The 26053-nt window shown below is 41.6% G+C and overlaps 1 protein-coding gene across 4 annotated transcripts in view; it reads right to left on the bottom strand.

Annotated features, from left to right (window-relative positions):
* The window catches only part of LOC139764786 (Kv channel-interacting protein 4), a 737128-nt gene that overhangs the window by 149401 nt on the left and 561674 nt on the right, over positions 1–26053 (bottom strand). For all 4 annotated transcript variants that reach the window (XM_071691804.1, XM_071691895.1, XM_071691982.1 and 1 more), the window contains exon 5: positions 4544–4714. In XM_071691804.1, coding sequence (XP_071547905.1) covers positions 4544–4714 — 171 coding nt within the window. The remainder of the gene's footprint in view (positions 1–4543; positions 4715–26053) is intronic.

The following is a 26053-nucleotide window of genomic DNA, read 5'->3' as shown; positions in this document are numbered from 1 at the left end:
TACAGCACGTTAGCTGTGAGGACGAGTACCCCACCCCCCTCCCCAGTAGTCGTCACCCATGTGTTTCAGCGACTGCCTATAGTCTCCTCTGTAGAGATATATAGATAGATAAAGAGATAAAAACAAATAAGTAAAAAGGGGTCATATATATATATATATATATATATATATATATATATATATATATATATATATATATATATATATATATATATATATATATATATTCAGTATATCTTCTATTATCAAATACACAAAGAATTATAACCTTAAAATTAGTGAAGGTCTATACAAATTGGATAACTTTGTTGATAAACTTTGTAAACAATTCACATTCTTGTCCACATAATAAGTTTATGATTGTCTTGGACAATCACATGTTTACCAAATGGCGTCCTAGCTACGTCTCTTCGTGGTATATCAACTTCTTACATTTCTCTCTTGTGTATCCCCTGATGATGTGATTATTACACGAAAGTGCACTTGGGAACTTATCGCGTTTCATTTTCCCCGTGGACTCATAGGAATATATACACACACACACACACACACACACACAAATATATATATATATATATATATATATATATATATATATATATATATATATATATATATATATATATACTATTATCATCCTACAGCTCTGAGATTGCGTTCTATACGGGAGCGATGGATTTCTCTGGAGCGAGAAGGTCCCTCTGAAGAATGTACTCCTTTCTGTCCATAGGGAAGAAATCGTGTGGTCGAAGTGGCCTAACGCCTCTCCCAGGGTTTCGAATCCGACCTTTGGTGTATAAACATTTGTCTTTCCATCGATATTTTTGTCACACCAGCGGGGCCGCCACGGATTAAGGTCCACGTTACCCCCACCAGCTGAGGTTGGGACACGGGGGAAACACGGGGAAACTATTGCCTGCGCTTTTTGATTCCCGCGTGGGTGAGGTAGCCGGATCCCTTCCCCAGGGTTCGAATCCGATCGGTGTTGTGTGTATGTGTGTGTGTGTGTGTGTGTGTGTGTTGAAAATATGACGATCATACTAGCCTGTGATAATTCTTATGAAGTGGTAATCGAACTTCAGCATGAATTCACTTAATCTAGTTGACTAAAACTTTACAATACAAAACATATTTCACGAAAGAAGTTTGCCTCATCAGGTGTAAACAGTTCACAAAAAGTTTCACCTGACACAAGCACACAGACCTGTAAGCCCTCCTCCGCGTTAGCAAGGCAGCGTAAGGAACAGACGAAGAAGACGGCCGCAGTCGCCCATATTCATTCTCTCGCTGTCATATGAAAGACATCGATACCACAGCCCCCTATCCACGATCAGGTCCCAGTGACCCATTCATGGTTTGTCCCGGCTGCATCACATATGCCTTGATTCATTCCATTGACAGCACATCGACCCCAGTATACCATGTCATTCCAATGCACTCTATCCCGTGTACGACTTTCACCCTCCTGCATAGTTAGGCATTGATCACTCAAAATCTTTTTCATTCCATCGTTCCATCTCAAATTAGTTCTTCCCTTCTCTTCGTCTCCTTAACTTCTAACACGTATATCCTCTTTGTCAATCTTTCCTAATGTTCTCTCCCTATGTCCAATCCTTCTTGGCTCACTCTTTCCAGCATTCTCAACCATACTCTTATTTTTGAACCACACATTTCTCTTACCCTTTCATTACTTACTCGATCACACCACCTCACACCACATACCGCCCTCAAACATCTCATTTCCAACACCCTCCCCCTTTCCTCTCCTCCGTACATCATCATCTGTCGCCACTCCCTCGCATCCATACATGCTTCAGAACGTCTTATGCCTAAATACCGTTCATGATAAAAGTAATGCGATAAGGATAAAAGCCAAAACACGGATAAAATCCAATAAAACATCCGAATACATCAATGATTTCAACACTGCCGGTATGATAGTCCCCTTTAGCCTGTTGAGTCACCATCATGGGTATGAGTGCTATAACATGAATTAAAAAAGTGGAATTACAACCTAGCAACATACTGGGGTAATGTCACCGGTCAATAGTAGCGAGGTAAATCATACGATGAAAAAAAACTGATAAGAAACGAGACGAATTATAGGACACTTAAAATGATTCAAGTTCGCAACAATTCGTGCCACTCGCAACAGTTCATGCCATACAGCATGATGGTGATATACACCACACGCCAGGCCTCTGGGGCTAAAATTCACTTTATGGCGTATCAACTCGTTACACTCGTCATTAGATATGAAAGTCCTTGGTTATGGACTGCAGATAAAGGCAGTATCTCTGCGTCTACCTCCGTGCACTAGCGATGGATTGCGCTCTCCAGGTCAGGTGCTGCCGCCGTCCCAGTGTGCGGTGCTCACAGCGCCTTATCGCGTCCAGTAGGTCAAACACGTTCTGCACAGGTCGTTGGCATGGCTCAAGCTCCAGCTGCGCCTTCTCTCGTCTCACCAGGGACAGGGCTCCCACCGGCCAGAATCCTCACCCTCTGGGACACCGTTCAGAACTCGCTCGTGAGCGAGGAATCTCTCTTCTGAGCTGGGACCCGGGATTATGACAGATGTTCGCTTCCGCTCCTGGGACAGGCGAATCAGGAGCTGTGTACGGGAGTGCACTAAGTCCCACCTCCGACGCCACTCTTAAGACTGACCCGGGTTGTTTTCTCTCGTGCGCTCCCTTCTTTGTCCCGTTCCACGTCATAGGAGAGTTCCGGGCGCACTTAGGTTCCCTGAATAATAGTTAGCTTGATGATTAACACCTTCAAATTTCCACCCTCGAATCATTTTCCACCCCGAGTCGCTAATTTACACTTTCTTGCCGTATTTTCTTCTTATTCGAACGATACGAACGTAACATTTTAAGCCTCGCTCGAGCCGTGGACAGGCTTCCTATGCTGCCATGTTTTGTCATCAACGAAGCAATGGCTCCTGCACTCAGCTTCTACTACGATGATGCGTTGGTGGGGGGAGAGTGTTGCGGGAGGGGGTCATCCCCTTGGCTGACCTCTGACCCCTGGCACAAGCCAGATCCCGCGCTGTTGCCACTGGCTGATTTCGCCCCTTTGACATTCTCCTGTATTACAGCCGCTGCTCTGTTAGTGATCCATGCCTTTAAATCCTAGTAATTAAATTCCTAACACAATACTAATATCCACACGTTACAATCGTCACGGCTGCCCAGAACAGCACGGCCTTCCCTTGTGTGACAGAAGGGTGACTGGGGGTAGCCTCGCACACACACACACACATATATATATATATATATATATATATATATATATATATATATATATATAAATATATATATATATATATATATATATATATATATATATATATATATATATATATATATATATATATAATATATATATATATATATATATATATATATATATATATATATATATATATATATATATATATATATATATATATACTATTTCTGGTGGAACATAGACAGTGTAATGACTACCATGAACCACTTAGGTCGAGTCCTAGGATATTTTTCCCCTCCCAATGTCCTTCATTTTTCCTGAGCTTATTCTCGGTCACCACACAACAAAGAACCCTCCGAGGCATCCCTACTAAATTCTTCAGCTCCACAGAACTTTAAAGTCAAAACTCCCTTGAAGCCAACCCAAGTAACACATGCCAAATTCTTCAGCTCCAAAGACTCTTCCCTCTAGTCAACACGTCCACGAATCGAGTAAATGAGATCCTCCTAAATTCGTCACCTTCAAAATCCCGCCCCCTCTAGTCAAGAAAGCTGTTCATTGTTTTTACCTCCAGCCACCAGAAGGCGGGTCAGGATCTGGGCCAGATCCGTTACGCTAAGAACTCGGACAGGCAGGTCTCGGTGTTTCTCATGATGTTTCCCGTGCCATTTGCTTTCAAGTGCGTCTTTACCTTTGCTACTAAATGGGCAAAATCTACATCCTTAAATATATATATATATATATATATATATATATATATATATATATATATATATATATATATATATATATATATATAAAATTTTCTCTTCCCTCACTTTCCTCATAAAAAAGAACATATAACTTTTCTCACAGGTTTGTTTCCATCAACAAAACAAAAGGTTATAATAAGTTACCACACGCTTCTGGCACACCACAAATCCCCAGACACTTCAACATTTCTCTCCTCAATACAAGTCACACCCAGACTTCCTAGCTACTAACCCAGCAGCCTTCCCTAGCACCCTATAACCCATGATACCCTTCTGTTCTCAGCTTCACAAACTCTAGACTCAAATCTAGGGTCCCCCAAGGCAAGCACTCCATTCATCTATGTTCCTCCATCCATCCATCTCTCTCTCTCTCTCTCTCTCTCTCTCTCTCTCTCTCTCTCTCTCTCTCTCTCTCTCTCTCTCATTAGCCCTCTCACTGCCAACACTCCCATTCTGGAACCTTTTCCAGCACACACACATACACACACACACACACACACTCACACACACACACACACACACACGCCTCCCGTCAAAGGCTTTCCAAACCCTGGACTTACGTGTCTGTTGTGACTACTTCTGCCCATGAGCTCGTGGACTGAGGAGACGATATCGGTGAGCTCGGCTTTGGTGATGCAGCCGTCGCCGTTCACGTCGTAGAGTTTGAAGGCGAACTTGAGCTTGTCGTAGGCCGTACCACGGAGCAACTGCGACAAGCTTACTAATAGATCCTGCCAGAGGGGAGAGACGGGGAGAGAGTTAGATACGGACCGGAGGAAACAAAGAACAGACGGGGGTTCATTTTTCTACAGATTAATCCTCCGGTAAATGATGGGGATTAGTGTATTCTGTACCTGCCTGAGGATATTATGCAAAATGGTTCATTAACTACTTGTCTTTACGTGAATATTTCATCTGTAGTCTTGTCTGTTATCTGTATTTCTCTGTTTATCTATCTGTGCCTCCCTCGCTGTTAGTGTGTGTTTCTTATTTTCTCTATGTCTATATATCTATTATTCATTTACCTCTTTGTCTGCTACGTCTGTATGTTTTTCTGTCTCCTCGTCTCCGTTTCTTGGTTTCATTTCCCTCTTGCTTTACATTCTACAAATATGGCGTCCTAGCTACGTCTCTTCGTTGTATATCGACTGACTGTTATATTTCTCTCTTGTGTCTCCCCTGATGATGTGATTATTACACAAAAGTGCACTTGGGAACTTATCGTGTTTCATTTTCCCCGTGGACTCATCGGAATATATATATATATATATATATATATATATATATATATATATATATATATATATATATATATATATATATATATATATATTTTTTTTTTTTTTTCTTTTTTTCCATACTATTTGCCATTTCCCGCGTTAGCGAGGTAGCATTAAGAACAGAGAACTGGGCCTTAGAGAGAATATCCTCACCTGACCCCCTTCTCTGTTCCTTCTTTTGGAAAATTAAAAAAAACAAGAAAGGGGAGGATTTCCAGCCACCCGCTCCCTCCCCTTTTAGTCGCCTTCTACGACACGCAGGGAATACGTGGGAAGTATTCTTTCTCCCCTATCCCCAGGGATATATATATATATATATATATATATATATATATATATATATATATATATATATATATATATATATATATATATATATATATATATATTTAACCATTATATCTATGTTATAGATAGTGTATATACAAATATGCACAAGATCATAATATTCCAGTGTGTTATCACCGTACATAAAGTGTATAGTCCACAGCGATACCGATACACTGGAGCCACAGTGTCCTGACGTCATGCTGGACTTCAGCAACACTGATGATGGGGTAGAACACAGGAATCACCATGATTTACCTCGGGATATCCAGTGAACACTTGATGTAGAACATAATGAACAATGGGAGAAACAACAACCACGAAAAACCAAATACGGTGGAAGAACAACGACAGAAAAAACAAAACACATCAAGAACACTGAACATCCAAGAAAAAAAACCCAAAAAAACACAATAAAGAAAAACGAGCAAAAATATATATAATGGTTTAACTACCAGCAACACAGAACAACAGGGAGATAGAACAGTAGTATAACACATCAAAACAATGACGAATATGGGACACAAAACTGAACAAGAGGAGGAGTCAAGAAACAGCGAAACACAGAAGAAATAACAGTTGTCCCTCCCTAGGTACCACATGCACTGGCGCAGCGCAAACATGGGTTAACCTGTGGTACGGGGAAGATGAGGCCATCGTAATGTTGACACAGGTGAAAGAAGAATAAAAAAAATATACCAATGCCATAAGAGATGATACAGTAAAAAAAAATTATGAAATTTTGACGAAACCTACACTCAGGAATTGTAGTTGTGCAAAGATTTATGCAAGTGCACACGAAAGCTCGAACAGACTGTCAGACACACAGACACAGACAGTCACACACATATACAGGCGTCTGTGGTGGAGTGGTTAGCGTCTCTGACCATGATTCACCTCGGGCCGGTAGGGGGTATGACCCGCACAGGTTAGAATCTTGGGCGTGGTACTTGGCCCACATTCAAACCAGGTGCTCATCCTCTCCTCGAGAATGGTTGATAAATGGGCTCCTGTCTTAGGCTGTGTGTGTGTGTGTGTGTGTGTGTGTGTGTGTGTACCTATTACCATCTCGGACGGGATTTAGTCGCCACCGAGCAAAAAAGGAAAAAAAAAGGCACCGACCCTGAATGGATACATGTACTGTCATGACATTAATTAGAACACATCAGAAGAATAACAGAAATTACAAGAGACAAAATTCTATTCTCATCTCCTAACAAAAATCCACTGACAAGTCTAAGTCTATTCCAATCATGGCAGTAATGAAGACGAAGCGTTGACAGGCGGTTCAAAGCCTGTCTGAGTTTTGGGGTTTTCCGTCTTTTACCAAAATATGATGTCAACTTCATCAAAAAATACATGTTCCTGCAGCCATTCACGCTGTACGGGCATCATTTTGAATGAAACGGCAATATATTACCCCACAGCATTGTACAACACATGGGAGCGGCGTCGACCTACATCCTACAGATCCCTCAGTTTTACCCAGCATCCCACATCATTAACATACATCCTATAACATCCTCCGATACCCCCCCACAGTATCGTAAGATATCCCACAACGTCAATTAGTACCTAACAGCTTGACTCATCTCTTCACAACATCACCACTAAGTGCCTATATAGATGCTCACTCATGTATTCATTTATTCATTATATGCGATGTTTGTACTTGGGCTTCGTGGTGTGGTGAGTAAATGTCATGTGTGTGTGTCGCATACGTGGGGAATATATAACCGTGTGCATGTTGTATGTGACACCTGATGTGGCCGGACCTTTGTTGAGTAAGAGTGGGGAGGATGCAGGCTGAATTTATGTACGTCGGGTTGTTAAGTGGGTGATGGTGGACTCCTGGGGGATGCAGACATATTGTTGTGGGTGAGGCAATGTTCTGGTTGTTCATTCAGAACTTTTAACGGTGCTAAAGACGGAAAAGAAACAATGAATTCTTTACTACATTTCACATACAATTCATCCACTCTTATCACGACTCACCTACCTGGTCATCCATCCTTTACCCCAACAGACATCCACCTATCTTAAACCACACTTCCTAGGCATGTACAAGTTCTACTTATTTTTCTGAGTTTACAAACCGATTTAAAGTATCAAAAGCCTCATGCACAAAATGCAGCTTCCGTGATACACCGATTAACACATATTCCTCAATGGTCCTGCCCTCACTCTACGAAGACGTACACAAAACATCAACCACATTTCTTGACTTGTGGTCGCGCCCGGTGGACGTGCCCGGTTTTCTGAGCGCCGCCGGAGCCCTATCAAAGGGATCCTAGGACATACTATGGCATTTCAGGTTTGATAAATAGCTGTGATCCTTTCTCATGCCAGAATGATTCTGACCCACTCGATGATAAGCATGATTCTAACCAGAGTGTTGGTCATTGGTGTCAGCTGCTCCGTTCAGCTGGTGTCAGCTGCCCTCCTTAGCTGTGCACCAGCACCACAACTGTGCCGACAGAATAACACAACTTGCGTGTCCTTCCATGGCTATAATCCTAAGTGGAGTTCAACTCGGTACATCAGTATCTGAATGACGTGACACCCGGTGAAGACGTGAAGAAAACAAGGTTAAGGAGTTATGGATAAAAACTGGATGTAAGACAAGCTATGTTAAGCTGATCTGGTATGAAATCTTTTGTTCCGTTCCCTAGCAACTTTACCAACAGCCAACATCCTGGGTTTACATTGTGGCGTTCAGCCATTTATTTCCTTATGGTGAAGGTTCCAGTCACAGACTAAAATCCACAGCAAGGCCAGGCCTTAACTGAAATATAAAGAGGTTAATGAAAGGGAAAAAGAAGAGGCAAGGAAAAGTGTTTACGAATTTCGGAGAGTCTTTTAAAAAGTGCTAAGTCATACTTATTGGGAAAGACATGATTGCGTAGGTGAGTCAACTATGATATCAGATATCATTCAATCAGTTAACTAGGTTCTCAGTCTTCTAAACTCGACACACTATACAGAAACCATGAAATAATAAAAAAAAGTATAAGCAATACAAAGTCACATACTTCAAAAACGTCTAGTGATGGAATGAAGAATTTAACATACTTAGGAAGGAGAGGTCAGGCATCTACAACGACGTTTAAAGATACCTTATAATGATGATATAATGGGAAATGGAGAAGTAGAATAAAACCATTACAAGAATAATATGAGCGAGTTTGTAACCTTCAATTGGTTATGGGTTAAGGGTTAATTTGGCATCTTGTGGTGGCGTTGAATGTCAACGTCACGATGGGACTTCATGACATCGTACTAGTAGTACTAAGAAGACAACAAACGCAACTGAAAAGTAGTTATGTTCAAAGAGAATTGACAAAAACTCAAATACTGTATCCTACCCTTCCTTGTTAGGACAGCATATGAAAATGCACACATCAGTTCTTAATGTACACGTCCAATCTTGCCAGAGTTATATTTTTTCACTGTGTCCTCTAGGTGAACTGTGCTTTCTCCGGGAACTGTACCTTCCTAAGGAACTGTGCAACTCTCATGGAATTGTACCCTTACAGTAAACTGTTTCATTTTAGTGAGCCGTGTCCTCTCAGTGAATTGCTGTTTATATGTGAACTTTCCATTCCTGGTATAATACTCCTTTTCAGTGAAGTGTGTCTTCTCAGTGAACCCTGCCCTCTCAATGGCCTCTTTGTAAACTCCTCCCTCGATAGAGTCTGTGTGACAATAGACTCCTCGAGGTGAAGTGTGTGATTATAGCCCTTCAAGTGTGTGCCTGTGTAGCCTCTAAACCACGAAAAGAGTATCGAAAGCCTTGTAGATTTCTGAATGTTGCCCATTATGTGTGGAGGATTCCATCCTCAAGCATGTAAAACAGTGATAACGAGCTAGTCCTCGAGTCCTGTGTAGAGAGAGCGTTATAGATTTTCGTTGGTATATTGTTATATTATTTTCTTTTAGCTTCTGTAAGAGCAAGTGTTTGTGTTACTAAGCGAAGTGCTACGAGAAGTGTTGGTTTTGTGTTGCGTAGCCGTGGTGTCGAGTGTTGTGTAGGAGGTGGTGTGTTTAGTGTTGTGTAGGATGTGGTATAGCTAGTGTTGTGCGGGAGGTGGTGTGTCTAGTGTTGTGTAGGACGTGAGTGTATTTCAGTGCTTCAGTTATGTACATAGTTTATCAGTGGAGTTCGTAAAGTCACTAACTATATTTCAGCGCATGTAAGGGTTTAGCGAATGAATTTTAGTGTATGCTGAATTTATAGCGAGTGTTGCGTGTTGTTTTTCAGAGCGTGTCAGTTACTGGGTACTGTGTAATGCTGTTCGGTGTAATGAAGTGGTTGTGTGTGTGTGTGTGTGTGTGTGTGTGTGTGTGTGTGTGTGTGTGTGTGTGTGTGTGTATTACTATTTATGTATTACGGGGAGAGAGCTTTACCCTCGTTTCCCTGTCTCTTATTCTTGTACCAAGTCTTTATTTCTATGTTTTTACGCAACCCCCCTCCTAATCCAGGTACCCATTTCCCGAGCAGCGGCGAAGACAAAATGAATACCTGGTTTGGGTGTAGGCCAAGTGTCTCACATAGGATTCGAACCCATGTAGGGTAGTCCATGCAAACTTTCATCATCCCTAATACCGTATCTGCTATCCAATCATTTGCGTCTAACTTCATCTTGCATGACTGACATCTTTTTCCACAAATGTACGATAAAGATGTTATTATATTGTGTTTTTTTTCGTACGTGTTATACTTTAAGATTTTTTTTGTGTGTGTTCACTAATGCAACTTATACTTTATTAGATTAATATAATCATACAAATGTCCATAATGAATCTGTACATAACTTAACCTGCGATTTTGATCACTTTGTCATTGTTCCAGTGTTATGTTCTGGCTATATACAATCAGATATTTGTACACAGGATCCTGTACACAATAACCAGATCTGGTAATGTATCCATCCATTGTGTGGGAACTTTGGCCTTTTCACCCATCAACCTTACCTGTTACCCACAACCAGTTCACCATTTCTCCTTAAAATGTAATCAATTAACTCTACATTGTCCAATGTTAACACGAGAGGAACCCGCGGAGAATCCAAATTTGACAAGACGTCTGGATATCAAGTGTTGGAAACGCCTTCAAAGTGATGAAAGGTAAAGAAAAGAGAGTGAAAAAATACATAAAGATTCCTATCGGGTTAATGAGGCACGAACGTGTGTAGGTCATATTAAAGAGGACGCCAGCCGGGCTCTTAATCATCTCTGGCCATTTCTTAAAAAAGGGGCGATTTTTTTTTTTTTTTAGGGAAGATTTGGAACCTTATCCTCATAGGTATTTCAAGCAGCACGGGAAGAGGAATCCAAAAGTGTATATAATTTCCTGGCACTTCAATGGAATGCATGAGAGAGAGAGAGAGAGAGAGAGAGAGAGAGAGAGAGAGAGAGAGAGAGAGAGAGAGAGAGAGAGAGAGAGTCTTATCAGTCTTCTCTTTCAGAAGAAAGATTGAGCGAAAGTAGAGCATTCCTCCCACGACTGACAGAACCTTCTGAGTGCGACCCAAGAGCAAATGATGTTGTAACCCTTGTGTATTGGTGTCTTGACCTTTCAAACTGAACCTTGGAAGTCGAGGCAAGCTGACTTCTGACCCTGGAAGTTGAGGCAAGCTGACCCCTGACCCTGGAAGTCTAGGCAAGCTGACCCCTGACCCTGGAAGTCTAGGCAAGCTGACGCCTGACCCTGGAAGTCGAGGCAAGCTGACATCTGACCCTGGAAATCGAGGCAAGCTGACATCTGACCCTGGAAATCGAGGCAAGCTGACCCCTGACCCTGGAAGTCGAGGCAAGCCATCGCGACACAGATGGAACCATCGAGACCCATAGAACTCCATGCTCTACCCACAGAAAATTTCGATTCAGAGGATGAGTTCAGCGAGACAACTTAAGGTAAGCCGTGAGGTGAATATGGGACGATTCTTGAGGACTATGGTAAATGTTTGTGATGGGTTTGGTTTACCAGGTGAGCTTCGGAATGATAATGTCCCAATGAACTGTTTACAGGGAAATTTCAAGGGATCTTGATGTAGAACCCATCAAATTCTGAGACATGGCAGATATATCATGATAACACCACAAATAATATACTTCGATTCTTCATGATAAATGACATTGTCAGGATCAAAGTATTTCTTGAAAACAACATGCAAAGAATATGTTTTAGCGTCAATATTTTCGAAAAATGATAAATAAAACATTTCTTGATAAAGACTCTGAGTATATCAGAATATATCTAGCTTGCTTAGGATTGTCAAAAAAGAAAAAACTCAGCAGGATATTAGGTAATTCAGACCCAACTCAACATACATAAAGTATCTGATACCACTTGGTGGGCTCTAGGGAAGGAATGTTTAACTCTCCACACTAGTTATCCTAATTCAGGGACTTATTTTATACGAAATACATGGATGTATTTTCAATGGAGTTGATTACTTAGGGTAAAGTTTATAAGACTCTTTCAATGTAGATTTCTTTCGTAGAAACCGGGAGATTTAACTTCCAAAATCAGTTTATCCCTTGAAGTGAAAACCATTGTCTGAATATTTGTTTTGACAGATGGGATTCCTCAGCTCCTGATGAGACTAATCAGTTTTGTGCCCGACTCTGTAAAGCTGAAACCCACGTCAAACTGTGATAAGGTAGAGGAACCTTGTTGGATATTCCCCCAACTCAGAAGCCCTTACAGACAGTCTGACCAAATGATTCAGAAAACTAATTCGTCTTATCCACTCACTAAACCTGAGACTGCTAATTCTACTGAAAAAGATACATCATTTAGAGGATGTCAGTCCAGCGGTGTCTCCTCTGCAAGTTAAGATTTCCAAGTCAGATTTGAGAAAGACGTTCGAGACACTGTACTGCCAAGCGGAGGAAGGGGCTAACACATCAAACGGTTGCTGCTGCAAGAGTTAATGTCAACGTTTCTGTGACTCGGAGAGCTTTAGAACGTAACTCTCACTGACGTAAAGGTGCTTAAGGACGCAACGTGAAGGTGTGAAAATGTAGTGAAGTACTGCCTTCCTCTCTTCTCGGGTGATGGAAGGTTGTTCGTTCTATGGGACGCCCATCAGCTACGTAACTTGGAGCTTCAGCTCAGGCAGGTTGTTGGTCTACGAGGGAAAAGAGTGTCGTTCCTCTGATCGTATGAATCAGTGGCGGTCAAGGTCTAGCTAGTGCCAGTCCTCTGATGGTGCTCAGGTAGTGGCCGTTGGGTGTCAGAGTGTCGGTTCTCTGATGGTGCCTCCTTAGTGGCTGTCGAGTTCGAATGTCAGTTTTATGATGGAACTTCAGTAGTGGCTATCGAGGTCGAGTGCCAGTCCTCTGATGACACTTTCTCAGTGGCTGTCGAGGTCGAGTGTCAGTCCTCTGATGGTACTCAAGAAGTGGTTTTATTCACATGACGCAAGGTGAAGGCTTTGATGACTGAATCGCCTCCTTCTAGGAGAGAGGTTGGCGTCGTCATGACAGAGTCAGCCACCTCCCTGAACACATCAGTGCTTCTGTATCAGAGGAAGCACTTACCAAGAGTCACTCGTTCCTTTATATTCTCTTTAAGTGAATATAACTTCCCCAGGGGACGACATAACATATGCAGTTCATGTTGAACAAAATGACAGCGAGTCAGGTGAAGAAGGACTAAATTTCTCTGAGACAATGGATGACCCACTTAAGTAATTAAAGGCATTTAGCAGTATGTGGTCTTGCCTTAGAAAGCATTCAGGCTGAGCAATGTGGGGTTGTCATCACTCCATATCTCCCATGGAAGATACAGTCTTTGCTGATATAATGTTCCAAACAAAATTTCTTAATCATTCAACATAGACTTCTATACCTGACTGTACCACCGAACATAATGATACTGATATGAAGAAAGTGAATGCTTCATCAAGGAACTTTCCAAATATTCTAATATCCAAATGAGATGGATCATGGAGACAAACGATTGAAATTACGAGACTTGTTTCATAACGAGATGAAACAAGAATCCTATGCCAGTAGGACGTCAGCTAATGGAAGTTGTAGGACATCACAACATGGATCTCATCAATGTCAATTCCGATTCAGGGAGTTCCTCGATCTTCGTGGATGAGTTTAGCAAAAATGAAAAAAAAAAAAGCTTTCTGTGTTCATTGTGCTAGGAGACAAGTCTCTCTGATTTCAAAGAAAAATTTCTTCGCTTTTGTAGTTCACTGATCACATTCTTTGAATGAACGAACCATATACCTTTTTGATTAGCGTACACCAGATAAAAATATATTCACTACATCTGATTAGAAATAGATACAATAGGCAATATAATCATGTCGTTCTGTGTAAAGACATAGACACTAATCAATAATAATAATAATAATAATAATAATAATAATAATAATGTTTTAACGCTGCGAGTGAAAAATCTTGAAACTCACATAAGACGGGAAACACAAAGTCAGCTATGCATATACTCCCTTATAGAAGTAAATGCAGCTGAAAGACATTCAAAAGACATCATATTTGTTACGACCAGTTTGAACACTTCATCGGGATTGCTTGGGTCACGCATCTCAAGGATTTCTAATAAACCTACGGACAACACACCCCACAGTTAACTATATCATAATATTTCAACGTCTCCACTGCGATCTTACCTTGGTATAATCGCAATGATTACACGAAGCGGGAACGAAAGTCCCTGTAGCTTATATTACAATGGTATCTGACATGATAAACTCTCAGTGAAAAGTGAAAAATAAAAAAAAATAGGGACAAAGAAAGTGTAAGAAAAAAGAGAGAAAAGAAAATGAGAAGAAAAAGAGTGAGAATGAGAGCACGAGAAAGATTTCCTCTGTCAGTATAACTTTTCCTGACCTTTATCTAAATATTCTACCGACTGTCAGAGATGTAAAACGAATGAAAAGAAAAAAATAAAGCTGAACACTTATAATGTAATAAACCAAACTAATAATATCATCATCGCGTAAATAAAGACACTTCATATGAAATGAGCTTTGCTTTTTTTTTTGACTTCGTTTCACCTCCTGTTTACATAATCTCGGGCATCACAGCATCGCCCCCACAGCACCTCTCCACATCCCACAGCGTCCCTCTGGAGTATCACTCTTGGTGAGGGATAATGTGTGGCACAGGTACTGTCCTCCCCAACCCCACTAGCAGCCACTGGTCACCCTTGCCGTCTCCACTTACCACAACTACAACCCGCTACTACAACTACAACCTCAGCTGTTGTACTTCCATAACGTCTTTTTACCCAGGGAATGAGTGTTGCAACTATAACATCCATGCCAGAAGAGACCATAGTAATCAACCCTGCTACCACGAACCTGAACTATTCTACCTACTAATGACCACTATATTAACTACCATAGTTCTAATCAATTATCAGAGTTACTATTCTTGCTAATAATGTGACTGCTGCCTATCTTTATAACTATCACCGTACCTTTCACCAGCAAGCACAACCACTGCCTCAATGATCACTATCCATCTCAAGCACCATCCTAGGATTACCATAACTACTACTATAGTTATCACTATCCACCACAGCCACTACCCCTACTACCTCCACTTACCACAGCATCGATCACCACAACCATTACCCAAGCCATCACAAGACCAACACAAAGACTGCCTCAGCTACGACCCAACCTGCAACCCAACCACCGCAATAAGCACTTACCTTACCACTAGCCACCCCAATTACCACTACCCCATCTACCACTGCAGCTGCTACTGTTCCTACCACGACCAGCTACCACAGACACGGGACAAAGTACAACAGAATGAAGCGGGAAATCCAGTAAAACTTTCGAGACGTCGAAGGGACTCCATCTTGTTCATCTCTCCTGGGTCTCGTGCGTCTTCGTAGTCATCCTCCTCCCTCCTCAACCTCCACCGTTGCAGAAGGTGGTGGTGTTTCAGGTGGTCTTGGTGCTCATGGTGTAGCATGGAGAAGCCCTTGCCTCTCAGCTCACATCCATTCTCTAGCCGTCATGTGTGATGCACCGAAACTATAGCTCCCTGTCCATAACCAGGCCCCACTGACCTTGCCATTGTTTACCCTGGCCCTTTCCCATTCCCTGGTTCATCCCATTGACAGAACGTCGACCCCTGTGAGCCATATCGTTCCAATTTACTCTATCCTGTGCACACCTTTCAATCTCCTGCATGTTCAGGCTCCAGTCACTCAAAAGTCTTTTTCACTCCATCCTTCCATCTCCAAATCTGGTCTCCCCTTGCGCATTGTTCCTTCCATTTCTGACATAAAAATCCAAGAGGTAACAGCAATACTCTATACAGGGCCCGATCAGTTCTTTTTTTTTTATAAACAAGGCAAACGTTCGGAAGAAAAGGAATCTCGACCTCTAAAAAGGAATCCCATTTTTTTGTTTCAAAGGCAGACTTCATTATTTCCTAACGTGGGATTTCGAAGAAAGTTTAGTTTTCACAGTCATACCAAGTGTGTTAATCATGTCAGGAGGTGAAATCAAAGAACCGGCGGAGGCGGGAGGAAAATTGAGGAATTTTCGGTAGAAAGATGGGCAGAAACTGGGTCTTGGAGGCATTAAACTTCACCAGATTTCGTATACCCAACTGAGGTATCCTGTCCGAGTTTACTGAGATAGTTGTTTCGAAACGCGATGCAGATCGTTATTTCAATCAACTGGTCAAGAATTGTGTCTGCAGTCAAGTTAATCACCCAATATTCCTCGTTGTTCATCAGGTTTTACTTGGATTGTTGAAGTCATCTACAGTTATAACGTCTTTATTGGGTACGTCAAATTTTATGTCGTCGCATCTTACCATTTTCCTTTTGGTAAGATCTATTCTGTAAAGCTACAACGCAATTTACTTCCTATATTTCCTGCGGTAATAACATTGCACAGAGAGACTTGAGCGTTAGCACTGATCATGCTTACAGCCATTGCACCTTGGTTGTTTTCAACACAGATTAACACACCTCCTCCTCCTGCCTTGTACAGAACGATCTCTTTAGAACATTTTGCACCCAGGCATTGTTGATTCATCGAGCAAACGTTTATCATCAGAGTTTAACTACGTTTCTGAGACTGCGATAAGGTTCACTTGTCGTGTGATAGCACACGATATTATCCAATTTTGTTCCAAGATTTCTGTTAGTTAAAACAAAAATTCTGCTTTTGCAGTTAATGATGGGTCAAGTTCACAAGACTATTGTTGTTGGTGTATGTGTCCGAAACGTTATTGTTATACGTGTGTGCAGCAGTGGGGGAGAGAAAAGCCCACATCTACCTGTACTTGATCCGTGGCCTCAATTTGACCTGTCCTGCCTTCTCCCCTACCTGCTTTGTTCCCTGCTTCTCCTTTGGGAAGTTGCCGCGCAAGCTGCACTATTTTGGTGCCTCTTTCCTCCTACCTGCTCCGTTCCCAACTTGCTCTAGCCAACCTCTCCTGTCGTATTCCCTCACCTCTTTGCCCCGTGCCTGTTCTTGTGAAGCGAGTTCTTCTACCTGGGATGACATCAAACAGCCTTAACCTACCTTTTCCCCTACTTGCCTCAACTTGTAAAATAACCTCTGCTACCTGGGAAGTGGCTAGCAGCAGCCCAACTCAGTCCTGTTCCCTGACTTGCTCGTTCCCTAACTGCAACCGGTCTGTGAATTCTGGGTTGACTCCATCCCGACTTCCTCTTTAGCTTTTCCCATGTTCTACGCACCCAAACGTCTATTTCTTTCTTGTATAAAAGTACCTAACGTTCCTGTCCAGCACTCGGCCAAGGCGGGGTTTCCCAATTCCTTATAAACGGAGGCCATGCTTGGCAAAGAAGCTTCTACCCCATATATCGCTACAAAAACATTTTACTTTTCCTCTCCACAGAAAGCCTGAGTTCAACTGTTTATCCCAGCATTTTACTATGGGTATAGGAATTTGCATCATATTTGGGTTGCACTAGCTTCCTATGGCTCTCTTGAATCTTAAAGAAAGAGTATCCAGTACTCCATCATCTGTGCCGAATGCCTTGCAGTACTGTCCACATGTTTTTTTGTTGTTTATGGCAAAGGTATCTGCAGGAACCTTCCTTTGTTTTCCTGATTTTGTTTCCAGACCTGAACTGCTATCACTAGAGTATCAGAAACATTATCACATTCAAAACCCCATAAATCACTAGTCTACTTGGGAAACACTACATTGGAAGATCATTATAATCTTCGAAACCCCAAAGGCAAGACCACTGGTTTCCAAACATCAGACGACATCCACGGGAGGCGAAGTAAGAAGCTTACTAGTTTTGAGCGGGATGTGGTCGTTAGAAATTCATAAACCTCTTTACCAGACTCAGCACTGAGCATTCCTAAGCCGACAGTTAACTAATATCTGGTCCCCCCATTTTACCATCTATTCTGTTTTACAGGATAGATGGGTTATGGTGTCTCGTGGCTTTAAGAGTCCTTCCCCGTCATGGGATGAAAAGGCGGGATGATTTTATTACATTACAACCTACTGGCACTGCAGTTTGCAAACGGTTGTGGGTCAGGTATTGAATCTTACATTATATCAGGAGTGCAGACCTTTCAGCCTTCATCCTCAGCGAAGCACTGAACGAATCTTGCTTGCAGTTCGTCCTTTTCCAGGCATTTGCCACCAGTCTGTCATTGACAGGTATCATGAAGATTGGTATGAGGTCAAGTCTAATTGTGCTACAGACTATTCGATACTTCACAGGCATCAGAGTTTCATTATGTTAATCACATCATCACTTGAGCTTCCAAGATCGATCATTTTCGAAGCACTCTGGGGAAACCATTCTTGAAGCCTTAGACTTATGAAAACATTATCAGATTTGACGCATCAAGAAATATACTGTTAATTTCAATTCGTTTGGAATATACCATCATATTCATGACCACCAACTGTGCATACTTCGATGCAACATTGGCATGCACTCTCCACTGTATGAAATATACCCACATAGCAAAATATTTACAATCTAAGGCTTATACTTGATAACTTACCCATGATGCTGGTCATCGAACTTCTCAGAAATTTGTGTGATAAAACGTTCACCTCTTTATAATGTCCCAATACCTTGAATTAATCATTCATTCCGGCTTGATATCTAAAGCATTAGGAAATGCACATTACATACGAAATCACACGCAGATGTCCATGTGAACATGAGACCAATGGAGGAATGAGGTATGATCACTTCACCCACACGTGCTGTCTATGAAAAGAGTGAGGTGCAGCTGATCCCTGCTACAGTTAGCAGCTCCTCCAGTTTGCAGCAGAAAGCTGCTTTAATTGCACTGGGTACTTCACCTTAAACTTTGCTGTGGATCGAGCTTACTTAACCACAAAAATACTTGCTGTTGCATTAGAGTACGAAGTTTAGCATTCTATCACCAAGAACCAGACAACTTCTACGACGAACCTATGAGATTCTAAATACGGTAAAACAGACTTAAAGAATAGAGCAAAAATCACAGACACAATGTTCATGTGCAAGTGACGCCAAAGTCAGCCCTTGCATTACCGTATTGTCTCAATTGTCAAAGTCGCACATGCAGTTGGCTTCGCTATCACACGAGTGTCAAATATGTCATTTGTGCAGATCATAGACTTGGTGCATCTGCCTTCAAAATATTAGCGGTGAACATCGCACATAACAATCACTTCCTCGAATTGTTAAAAGAAATACCACCTTTACAGCCACAGCAGTATGACATATGGCATAGGTAAAATTATATTCTTTTTTTTAAGAATGAGGCAGTAGTCACACCTTCCAGCGCATCACTGCTGAAAGCATTAGACTTAAAAGGGTTTTAAGAGATTATGATGAGACCACTTGAGTTTCTATGCGTGAGGCACAACACACACACACACACACACACACACACACACACACACACACACACACACACACACACTCTCTGAGCATCAAAGCCGTAAGTATAACATCATCTGAATCTTAATGCGTGTAGGACAACACCGAACACTTTTTAAACCATCGAGGACCAACATTATCAGTACTTACTATGGTCGGGAGTGTATGAGGCTAAAATCACATCTACCACGACTCCTTCAGCAAACTTGCCATCCTCTCCTCTCGCCCTCACACTAACCTTAGACTTTAACACCAGGACATTTCCAAATCGCCCCTTCCCCCCTTTCTTTTTTTCCCCCCTAGGAAAACCTAAACCTGGCTGAATACAAATCTGGGGTTGAAATACTGTTTAGCCATCGTTATGACTTCGAAACCTTTTTTATCTATCGGCTATCGGATACATTATATTTTCTATGATTATATGATGTGTAGAAGCGTAACAGATTGATAAACAGACAAATAAACAGACAGAGACAATGAGTCAGCTAGATAATAAGACGAAGCACAATGTGTCGTAGTTCTTTTGTTACTGTAAAGTTCAGGGACCATCGAGTTAATGAAAGATTTTCTCGGAATATTTAACATACCCTCTTTGCTTATTACATACTTGACGTGGGCTGCCAAAGCAAAAGACAACAAATTTGAATGAGATATTCGCAACACTATAGATACGTATACAATGCCCATGTCACTAAGATTGTAAATTTTGTAAAAGGAAGAAGAAAAATATGACAGTAATGAAGATAATGGTAATATAACTATAAATGCATGCTCATATATCCATTATTTCTCAGTTGAACATGACATAGTTGAATTACCATTATTTCAGTCTGTGTTCATTGGAGCAGCACGTGTATGCAGCCAAGAGTTTGATGATGATGATTTTGAGAAGATATATTCTATGGGATCCAAGTTAGAGTATCTTAGATCTTTCATTGATAAATCCCTTAAACTGGCAAAGAAATCATCTTATAGAGTTAAACCCAAACCTCCCTTTGACACCAAGAACCACTTATTTCTCCCTTTTAGTAATGCTATTACTTTGCTTAACTTGTTGCTAAATAATCTTGTGTAAATGTTACCCTCAGCAAGCAACAAAAATAATATAAAGAATATCTCAATTAAGAACTCATCAGAAAGTTCTGCAGGATGTGTTTATAAAGTATCATGTAAAAATTGTGATGTGTTTTACGTTGGGATGACTGGTAAGGATCTTTCTATTAGACTTAAGCAACGTAAATATAGTATAACAGGACAAAAATCAGATGTCTTGTTTATCACGTTAAAAATCATGCTCATTGTATTGACTGGAGTAATGCCATATCAGTTATTAACCTCGACTCTTGTACCACGAGAAATACCATTGAATCTTCTATTATCAAATACACAAAGTATTGTAACACTAATATTAGTGAAGGTCTATAGAAACTGGATAGCTTTATCATTAAGATTTGTAAACAGTTCCCTTTCTTTTCCACATGATAAATCTTATGATGCGCATGTTACCAGACTTTGAACGCACCCGACCTTCTTTCGGGTAGTCACTTGTTTACCAAATGGCGTCCTAGCTACATCTCTTAGTTATATATCAACTGACTGCTATATTTCTTTCTCTTATCTCCCCCGATGATGTGATCATTAGACGAAAGTGCACTTGAGAACTTATGTTTCATTTCCCTGTGGATAAAAAAATTGCGAATATATATATATATAAATATATATATATATATATATATATATATATATATATATATATATATATATATATTTCGATAGAAATTCTGAAGCAGGGTATTAAAGACATTTTGCTGTGACTGTAAGCCTTCAGGGGTTTCTTGCAAGAGAGACCTAACTACCTCGTATCATCTAAGAGGCTACCTAGTTCTAGTGTTAGCACCATTTCCCACATGCCATTATGAATGCAAGTGTGATCCCGTTCTCCTATTTGCATTAAGGCAATTGCCTCGCGTGTGTGCTGAAGGAAATTATAGGATTAGGAACACAGTTTACCAACGAGCACACTAACGGTAGGGGAGGGGCTGTGGAAAGAATATCTTTGGAAGAGCACAGTTCAAAGAGTGGTGTGTGTTTACACGTCTAGCATACGGATGCTGTGAGTCAGGTCTGGTACTTATGTATCGCACGATATCCCTGACTTGTGTATAGTACGAGGCCCCCGACTCGTGCCAGAACAATGATTCATGTAATGTGCGAGGCCCCTGACTCGTGAACTGAATAGTGAAGATGACGTTGAAGTCGTTGGAAAAAGTATCGTAGAGCCTGTGGCCAGAACCTGCTTGCATTTCCCTCACAAGACGGGTAGCGCTACACCGGGCAGACACTCCCTGGCTCACCCACCGCAAGAGGCGACTTAGGCAGCCGCGAAATCAAGCGTTTAATCGACGTAACAACGTTCTCTACACGAACAACATTTTGCGACAAACTGCAGCGCAAAGTACGATCCGGGAAGAAAACCTATCACCCAAACAATGTGCAGCATTTAAAACAAGACTGACTAACCGTGGCAAGCGAAGGCTCTCCCCCTTTCCCTTAGGCAGATCAAGTTAGCAATAAGGAGGCCGCATACCATATTAACAACCACTTTGCCAAATATTTGCTAACGATTACCACAACTCCACATCATCTCCCTCGCTACATATCTACTGACCCCATCTCCCAAGGACACAGTAGAGGAATATCAAGCACTTCAGTGCCTTAAAACCAGACGCTCAACCACACCCATAGATCTTTCAGTGAAAGTACTCAAGGAATTCTCCTGTAAATTACCTACATGGCAAACCGTCGTAAGTAATGTTTCTCTCAAACACTCGTAATGTCCCACAGCTTGGAAGAGAAATCGAGCAACCCAGAGTCTCTTGGTAACTTACGCCCTGTTGCTATCATTTCATTATGACCCCAGACTAACTGTGAAAGCTTTGTGTCTGGCGGGGCCTATGCTGACATTGCTGATGCAGTAGACCCTTAACAATTTGAAAACATGAAGTCATCCTCCACCACTCACTGCCTTGTCATTCCCCTACACTTCACTTCCCGTAACTAGAAGAAGTACAAGACCTCGGTTGCAATCACTTTCGTATACTTCACTAAGGCTTTCGACTTGGTAAACCATAATATCATTATAAAGAAAAGCCGTCGAACCTGGAACTACGGGATGTCTCGTCTTCTGGCTGGCGGACATACTGACCAAAGGACACCAAACCTCACCACCCCTGTTATACAGTGCATTACAGGGAACCAAGATGGTGGTGTTCTGCTTCCTCATCCTTCTTAATGACGCCCTGAAGGACACAAACCACTGCTGGAGGTACGCACACAACCTCACCTTTGTCATCACTATCAACAACTCTCCTGATTCTAGTGCCCTTCAACACATGATCAACAACGACGTCACCATCAACCACGCAACGGCTGTGGTGATGCACATCAACCTGGGCACAGACATCATCTTGCCCACTGACATCACACTAGGCCCTGACATCCTCTGGATAGTCGGAGACTTCATACTTCTAGGTGTCACTATAGAGGACAGTTTTAAACTGAACGAGTCATGTCAGCACTACCATCAAATCTTCCTCATACCGTCTGTACCCGCTCCGCCGACTGAGATCACTTGGTGTCCCACCACTTGAGCTCAGGAATGTCTATACCATCTTCATTCTACCTAAGATCACTTACGCCTCAGTAACAGCGACACAGAGGGAAGAACTAGAATGAGAGCAGAATAAAGTATGCAGAATCATCCAGGGCCGTTTTCACACCACCTATCAAGAGGTCCAGATCTTGCTGATCCTGTCCACCCTCCCCGACCAACACCAGCAGCTTACAGTGGCAGTTTGGCAATAGACTGCCGACTACCCCCTCCCCTCTAAGGATCAATCCTCTGTTCTTAATGATACCTCGCTAACGCGGGAAATGGCGAATATATATATAAACATGTTTACCAAATGGCGTCCTAGCTTCGTCTCTTCGATGTATATCAAGTGACTGTTATATTCCTCTCTTGTGTCTCCCCTGATGATGTGATTATTACACGAAAGTGCACTTGGGAACTTTTCGTGTTTCATTTTCCCCTTGGACTCATAGGAATATATATATATATATATATATATATATATATATATATATATATATATATATATATATATATATATATATTATCATTATTATTAGGAAGCAGTATTGGTGCCAGCTTTCTGCACAGCAGGGTAGCAATCATTGTCATGCCACTGGCTAACACGGTCGACCTGACTGGTGGCCACAACACATTTGCCAGGGTCGAAAACTTTTATCATTTGGCTCTTCTTTGTTAATCGAAAGTACTGTGTTGCGAAGCGGTCTCTCCGTTACCGTTATTCTTGTAGGCTCCTGAATTCCGAGTAATTATTGATCTGTTCCATCGGCTATCCCATCACTGTTCCACTCTCGTTCTCATTCCATTTTTATTCTTACACATCAGGTACCTTCCCTGTTTCTCATCTTTCAGCAATCCTTTTTGAGCAATGGTTTCATTCCTGCGCCATCCACATTCTTGCACAATTCCCACCCCTGCAACATTCTCATTCCCACACCATTCCCATTCCAGCACCATTCCCATTCATGAGCCTCTGCCGTAACTGTGGACCAGACCGAAACTTTCGTAACTTCTCAAGAATTCTATTTGCTGATGGCACGCAGGAGTCTACTGCCTATACCGGGGAGGTGAGTGGCCAGGGTATCCTTCTGGGGGAGACGCGGGGAGTGACGAGAGGGAAGGGAGACAAGTGTGAAGGATCGAACGAAAGGTGAGGGACAAGAGGAATTAGAGTGATGGATCAGAAAGATGGAGAGAGATTTCGAGAGGTGCAAAGAGGAAGGGCGGAGGATGAAGGGTTGAAGGGAAGGAAGGACCGAACGTTATTTGGAAGACTAAAGGAGGGAAGGATGGAAGACTGAAGGAGGGAAGGATGCAAGACTGAAGGAGGGAAGGATGCAAGACTGAAGGAGGGAATGATGGAAGACTGAAGGAGGTAGGAATGGAAAACTAAAGGAGGGAAGGATGGACAACTGGAGGGAAGGATGGAAGACTGGAGGGGTGGAAGGTAGTAACTGGAAGTTAAGAGGATGGAAGACTGGAAATAAGAAGGGTAAAGTGTCAGGAGTGTGGAGGGAGGGTAAAAAGGAGAAGTAAGGCAAGGCAAGGGTGCGGACTTGAGGGAGGAAGCGTTTGCGGTGAGGGAGGCTGGAGTGTTGGAGGTATAAATGCATATGGTAGTACATGGAAAGTACAGGTAACAGGAGACCTGATTTTACCCTATCCCCAAGATAACACACACACACACACACACGTTATATATATATATATATACATACATATATATATATATATATATATATATATATATATATATATATATATATATATATATATATATATATATATATATATATATATATATATATATATTTTATATATATATATATATATATATATATATATATATATATATATATATATATATATATATATATAGTGGTAGAAAAAGGATAGCACAGCAGGATGCACCTCTCTACCCACCTTTCCCTTCCGCTCAACCTCCGGCAGGGAATAAAGATGTTCAAAAAGTGGAGAATTTCAAGAATGGAGAGGAGCTCTGGGGGAGGGGGGATGGAATTCTGGAGGAAAAGAACTTGTAGAGTGGAAGGGGAAGGTTGTATGATGGTAGCACACGGGGAGACACACATAGAAGAAGACTTGATTACTGGAGGACAGTAATAGTATCCTAAATCCCTAATCTATATAAACAGAGGCCGGGCGAAAAGCAGAAGGCTCCTTCCCACCCATCGTTTCCTCTGGCACATCAATCGGCTGGAAAATAGCTATGAAGGAACACCATGTAATACAATGATGATAGACCGACATGGATATTCTATAGGGAAGGATGAAGCCAAATTACATTCTGATGTAAATCTAGCCACGAAATACTCCTCGGAAGAAGGAGTTTAACTGTTCTCTTGTAAACAACAGAAACTTGAAATATATGCGTATATCGCTGACATTCTCGGATAGATATATTCAATGATGATTAACGCTATTAAAATATTCGTCTAGCTATGTTTTAGGCGAATAGATAGTCTTCGTCTTGACAATATATGTTGCTGGTTTATTCTAATGGTCTGTATCTTTTGTCACGTTTGTATTACAACTCCTCAACTTCATACTGGTATTTCTGGTCATTGTATATCTAAGGAAATTAATGTGAAAAAAAATCATAGTGAGATACATGGTCGAAATTACAGTTTTCGAAAACGGGAGAGATCACTTCAGTGTGCGTTTTCTTTTAAGAGAGAGAGAGAGAGAGAGAGAGAGAGAGAGAGAGAGAGAGAGAGAGAGAGAGAGAGAGAGAGAGAGAGAGAGGACGGGAAAGAGGGAGATTTAACAGAAGGCGTCAACACGGAAGGTGTCGGCCATGACACCAGTTAGTAGCGGAAGCAATCACAGTGAGTACCTGTGGCAGGGGGACCGGAGAGTGAGGAGAGAGGATCACTGGTGGCTCTGGGCCGGCGGATAGGGGGTC

Source organism: Panulirus ornatus, chromosome 1, assembly GCF_036320965.1.
Source record: "Panulirus ornatus isolate Po-2019 chromosome 1, ASM3632096v1, whole genome shotgun sequence".
Taxonomy (NCBI): Eukaryota; Metazoa; Arthropoda; class Malacostraca; order Decapoda; family Palinuridae; genus Panulirus; species Panulirus ornatus.
This window is presented reverse-complemented; position numbering and strand designations above follow the sequence as displayed.